The sequence below is a fragment of the Echinops telfairi genome, unplaced genomic scaffold, assembly GCF_000313985.2.
Source record: "Echinops telfairi isolate 266 unplaced genomic scaffold, ASM31398v2 ScPeMD7_4225;HRSCAF=4972, whole genome shotgun sequence".
Classification (NCBI taxonomy): domain Eukaryota; kingdom Metazoa; phylum Chordata; class Mammalia; order Afrosoricida; family Tenrecidae; genus Echinops; species Echinops telfairi.
Genome location: NW_022108124.1, coordinates 24,301,134 through 24,307,130, shown reverse-complemented (window position 1 = coordinate 24,307,130; position 5,997 = coordinate 24,301,134). Strand labels below are relative to the sequence as shown.

Sequence of the window (5,997 nt, the reverse complement as noted above, 5' to 3'; positions counted from 1 at the left end):
TTTGTCTTTTTCTCTTCCTTCCTACCAATAGCACTTCCAATTGTATTTTTAAATTGTTTATCTATGAGTCAAGGAGCCTTGGTGACATAATGGGTTACCTATTGGGTTGCTAACTTCTAAGTCAGCAGTTCAAACCCACCAGTAGCTCCACAGGCAGGAGGAAGATGAGACTTTCTGCTCACATAGAATTTGCAGCCTCCGAAGCAGAAGCCCTGTCCGAAAGAGCAGCTCTCCTTCAGAATTATCTCCTTGGACGTGTGTATGTGCCAACCATCTCTGTAGAGGGATGTTTAGTCTGTCATTGTAGGGTTGGTGATTTCTCCTTAATTTTATTTCCAGCCTGACTTAAAATTTAACGCCTTGTTGTTTCATAATCATTTATGTTTTTGTAGCTGGTGTGTCCAAGAGAATATAACTGAGTCTCTGTGATATCCTGCTTATAGGATTTGGTCTCTGTAGTCCCCTTTCCCTTCTGGGAGATATCTTGTATTTGATCTCATTCTCCTAAGTTGGTTGTGTATTCTGCTCTGCTCTGTGACAGATCTTCTTGCACCCAAATTAAAGGCAGAGCCTAGAGTCCTTGCTTCTGCCTGGGTTGGCCTCCAGAGTCCTGCCTCGCTTTCTCCAGCAGTCGCTCTCACTCTTACAGCACTGGAACGGAGTCCAAGGTGGAGACTTGCTTTGAAGATGACGTTTGTAGAATAATTAGTGGGCTACTGTGGGAGCTGGGGCTCATACACCGTGAAGCAGAGTAAGAGATTGGGCAATCTGGGCCCCCAAAGCTATGGCCCTTCATGTACATGTTTCATACTGGCTCCCTAATCCTTTGTCTTCAGTTACTTTGACTTCCAGGTGGAGATAATTAACTCTCCTTTTAAACTTTGTACTGAGGAAATCTGACATGAAGAGTCTACTCTTCAGGGACATTTTATTTCCCTCTTCTGCCTGCAGAGACGATAGGAAGAAGCTAAGAAGTTAAATCGTTGTCCAAATATTTTCTAGCTTGTCAGCCTTCTTCAAGTCAGCCTTCTTCTTTTCTTTTTCTAAATTGGGAGGAATTATTTTAAAGTCATGGGTTTTAGCTATAGGAGGAGATCTTTAAATTTATAGCTACAGCATTTCTTAAGCAGTTTGTAAGTTACACAGATTCTGTATTGTTGTTGTTCACCAACGAGGTGCTGATGGTTACTTTTTTGAGAAAAATTGCAAGTCCTGATATACCCAAGCACATGTAACTATCTGTAGAGAAATCTAGCTACATACCCTGTATTTCTTAATTCTCATCTCACTAAGCTTTTTATTATATACCATTCTCTCTTGTTTACCAAGAGAATAAAAGCATATAATGACGTAAAACCTTTTCTTTTCTTTTTTGGGTAGTTTGGCTTGATGATAACTTAAGTCAACTAATAAATATTTGAGCTAATTAAAAAAAATCATTTTATTGGGGGCTTGTACAACTATCACAATCCACCCATCCATCCACTGTGTCAAGCACTTGAGACCTTAGTATCGGCTCCTCATTTCCACCACCTCTCCCTCCCTCATGAACACTTGATAATTTATAAATTTTTTTTCATGTCTGACATTGACTGATGTCTCCCTTCACCCACTTTTCTGTTGTCTGTCCCTCTGGGAGGGGGTCATATGTTGATCATTGTAATCAGTTCACCCTTTCTCCTCCCACCTTCCTCTTCCCCTCCTGGTATCACAATTCTCATTATTGGTTCTGCAGGGTTTATCTGTCCCAGATTCCCTGTGTTTCCAGCTCTTATCTGTACCCTGGTCTAGCCAGATTTATAAGGTAGAGTTGGGGGTCATGATAATGGGGGGGAGAAAACATTAAAGAACTACAGGAAAGTTGTATGTTTTATCGGTGCTATATTGCACCCTGACTGGCATTTGAGCTAATTTTTAAAAGAACTTTATAAACAATTGAATGCACTGTAGCCAGTTAATTAAGATTTGGTTTGCAGGTACATATTGTTATAAATTGAGATCTTCTTCTTCCTCTTCTTTTCTTAATGAAAGAGCACAGGGGGGGTTTCAGGAAACTTCAAAGGCATATTCAACCATCAGTGTGCAATTATTGCACTTAGTGTCTTGTTCTTCATGAGGAAAATCTTCCCTTTTTAAATCTCCTGTCACTTTCCAAATCAGTATGTTTGAGAATCTCCCAATCAAAGAAAAGTGTGGTTCTTTGAGTCTCTCAGCTGCTCTCTTTGTAACTATGGAAACCAAGGCCAACTGTTTGCAATGACACGTTTCTCAAGCTGCATTTCATTCTCATTATCCATTTTTCCTAGAATTCATACATTCATCAGATGTCTAATATAAATAATAGGGCCTTTCTATATAGTTTATTGATTTGTATATTATTATTTGTAGCTATTCCCATTTTGAGCAGTTGCATGAAAAGGCCATTAATCTGACCTTGAGGCTGGGAACACTTACCCACCACCACCCAGAACCCACTGCTGTCAAGTTTGATTCTGACTTACAGTGGCCCTGCAGAGAGTTTCTAAGGGTATCTCTCATTAAGGGTGCAGACACCCTCATCTTTCTCTAGCAGACTTTGAACCACCAACCTTGAAGTAAGCTGTGAAATGTTTACCCAAAAGAACCACCGAGTAGCTTAAGTTTACCTGTCATTTTTGTTATGGTTCATATACAACAGCTTGGTTCTTAACTATTGCATGCCATAAACTATAAATATTATTATTGGTATTCAATATTTATAATTAAGCTCTTGGCATCACATGGAAAATAAACAACAGAAGGAATATTATAGAAACCTTGAAAACATAAAAAAAGCAATGCATGTATTTATGTATATTAAAGTGATGAGAAAAAGTATAATTGACTTAAAGAGATCATATAATATAGTTCAGTCTATTGTTTTTGTTAAAATTGGTAAATCATGAATCTGAGGTATAAATATAATTTTGGAATCATCTTTTGAATATGCCTGGATTTTGTATTATTTCTATATTTGAATATTCTTAGAATTTTTTGATATACAGACAAGGGGGTGCTTTGTAGTGCATTTAAAAGAAAGTAGAAGTTGGAAATGAGACTCCATCTAAACTTTTGTGCGGCTTGACATTTATGTTTTAAGCACTGAGCACTTTAAATAGGCTTCAAATCAAGGATTTTATTGCTTTGAGGTTTATAGGTTATGTTTTTTCACAGTGCAAAGGAAAGTCAAAGGATTATTATTTCTTTTATGTTGGAGATGAATGTAAGCTGATTTTCTAGGAAGGTCCGATTCTACATAAATATTCCTCATCTGTACAGAGTGCCACATCATTTCCATTTTCCTATTAGAAATAATGTGACTCGGGCTTCCGCAGGGGGGCTAAGGTCCTGAATCTGGAGCTGAAACACCTGGAGGGGCTCACCTGAAATATAGATCTGTGTGCACAGGGGAAGCCCCACCCCAGCAATAAAGATGCTGGTAGGAAATGGGTAACACACCCAAAATAGAATAATTTCAGGAATATTTCTTAATGAAGGGTTTTTTATAAATATGTGGATGAGGTTACCCAAAGTGACTATATCTCAGTCCACTACTCACAGCAGCAAAGGGACAAAGCTATAACTGGACCTTTAACTAGACTTCTCAGGAGAGAGACTTGCATGGAGTTGCTACCGTAGGAGACAGGGAGACAGCTTCTCTGATTTCTCTCTCCCTCTTCTTCTCATCACACAGCCGGGCTCCTCAACAGGAAGCCAAAGGGCATGGACGCTTTGTTTCGCAGAACAAAGAAGAGTGTGTCCTTCAGACTAGGGTAGGGGTAGGCAAAAGGGAACAGGGCCAGCTCTGCCATGGAATCGCCACCTCAGGAACCGCTACCTCAAGATCCACATCCACATTTGTTAAAGCTGAGACGATTTCTTAAACTGCTGTAATAAATGCGCAAACCTCTGATGTTTGTGGGGTCACTGAGTAACACACACAGTCGATGGGTAGCTGCAAATCGGACCGTATGGAAGTTATTGTTCACCAAGAAGCACCTTGGATCAAAGTCCTGACAAGCTACTTCTGAAAACATCAGCCACTGAGACCCCTCTGAAGCACAGGTCAACATGGACTCCTCTGGGCACCAGGAGACAGCTCAGTGGAAACCGGGTTTGGGTTCTATTCTGTCTAGACTGTGGCACTTTTAGACTTGACAATCCTACGCACTGCACAACATGTAAAGCTATAGGTAGCAGCCTCATGTTGCTGTTAGGTGTCACTGCGTCTGTTCAGATTGACAGAGACCCTGTCTATGTACAACAGCGAGAAACACTGCCAGGGCCTGTGGCAACCTCCCACTTGTTCCTGTGCCCCAGCCCATTGTTGCAGCCACTATGCCATTCCATCTTCCTTCCTCTTTTTTTGCTGACCACAGACTCTGGGCAGCCTGCCTCCCTCCCTCCAATCCTGGCTTCCTTTTTTTGGATTTTTTTCTCAACAGTTTTATTGGCATGTAAATCACATATCATACAACTCAACCACATCAAGAAGACTTGTGCAATCATCAACACAATCAGTTTCAGAACTTTTTCTTCACTTTTGTACTCCCGGTTATTAGCACCCCATTCCTCCCCCAACTTCCTCTGCCAAATCCACAAGGAACCATTCATCCAGTTTCTGTTTCTACAGATTTATCAATTCTGGATTTTACATACAGAAAAAACATTTAAAAAAAAACCCCAGAATACCAAAGTACAACAGATAAAAACCTCAATAAAAAGAAAGAAAATATTAAAAACCAGAACAAACTTCAATCATATAGGTTATCAGATGATAGAATGCTAAACTTTAACCTAACTAGCCAACAACCCACATCCCAGTACATTCTGCTTGATAGCAAGACAGTTCATAGCCATGGTCCATTAAGGAGAGATTCACAGGGGTTTAAGTCACCTGTGCTTGACCTTCAAGAAAAGAAACAAAAAAAACGGAAACAGCTTTAAGATTGGTCAAAAGGGAGGTCAAATGACTAGATTTCCTTCCTTCCCTCTCCTTTCCTCTTCTCTTCTCTCCCCCCTCCCCTCTCCTCCCTGTCCCTCCCCTCCTCTCTTCTTTCTCTTTCCGTTCTCAATGACAGTGAGTCGTTATTGAGGGCCCAGGGCCATCGGGCTCAGGAGAAGGCCACCAGCGGGAGGCAGGGCAGCCAGCAGAGAGAGGCCCTCATTTAACCTCCTTCTTGGGCCTCGGGCTGTTGGTGTGGCGGCACTTCCTGCGGCAGTTACCGCGCAGGGTGGAGGTGAGCTTCGCATTGGCTGCAGACCATCTTGTCGCACTTGGACTTCGGGGCCAGCGGGCGCAGGGAGGGCGCCATGATGCCCCAGCGCAGACGCAGCACCAGGTGCAGGGTGGACCTCTGGACGGGGTAGTCGGAGTGCGGCCGTCCTCTCTCTGTTTACTAGCAAAAGTCAACCGCTGCTGGTGCAGGGGGATGCTCTCTTTGACTTGGATTGTAGCTTGGACATTCTGGATGGTGCCCCCGGCTCCACCGCGAGGGAGGTGGTCTTGTCCGCCAGAGATCTGCATGTCTGCCTTGGCTGCTCAGGCCGCCTTGCTGAAGACAAATTGGGCAGCAGAACTGGAAAACTGCCTGACTTGCTTTCTTCGTGAGTAATGCTCTTAAAGTCTTCCTGCAACTCTCAGGTCTTCTGTCATTCGTGTTTGGTCAATACATTGAGCACTGTTCTTAGGCTGTACTCAGAATTCAGGTGGGGTAGGCTTAAGGTTGTATTTTGGCTCTGTGGTCTGCCTTTAATTTTCTTCAGCTTTAACCTCCTGAACTTACATAGTAGCAATCGGTGGTCTGTTCCACAGCAAGTCCCTGGCTTGGTTTTGGCTGCTGATATACAGCATCTCATCACCTCTTCCCACAGATGTAGTAACTCTGATTTCTGTATATTGAGTCAGTAGAAGTGCACATGTAAACTCATCATTTATGTTGTTGAAAAGGTATTTGCTATGAACAAGTCATTGGTTTT

At 42.2% G+C, this 5,997-nt stretch overlaps 1 protein-coding gene across 1 annotated transcript; it reads right to left on the bottom strand.

The window, feature by feature from the left end:
• Positions 1 to 5,182: 5,182 nt before the first annotated feature.
• On the bottom strand, positions 5,183 to 5,545 carry LOC101651789 (ubiquitin-60S ribosomal protein L40-like). Its single transcript, XM_013006118.1, has one exon. It carries the CDS (start codon positions 5,543 to 5,545, stop codon positions 5,183 to 5,185), a length of 363 nt encoding a protein of 120 aa, XP_012861572.1.
• Positions 5,546 to 5,997: the final 452 nt, after the last annotated feature.

Bases quoted from the DNA above. Each gene is read 5' to 3' on its own strand.
- LOC101651789 (XM_013006118.1), bottom strand. From the start codon at position 5,545: ATGCAGATCTCTGGCGGACAAGACCACCTCCCTCGCGGTGGAGCCGGG.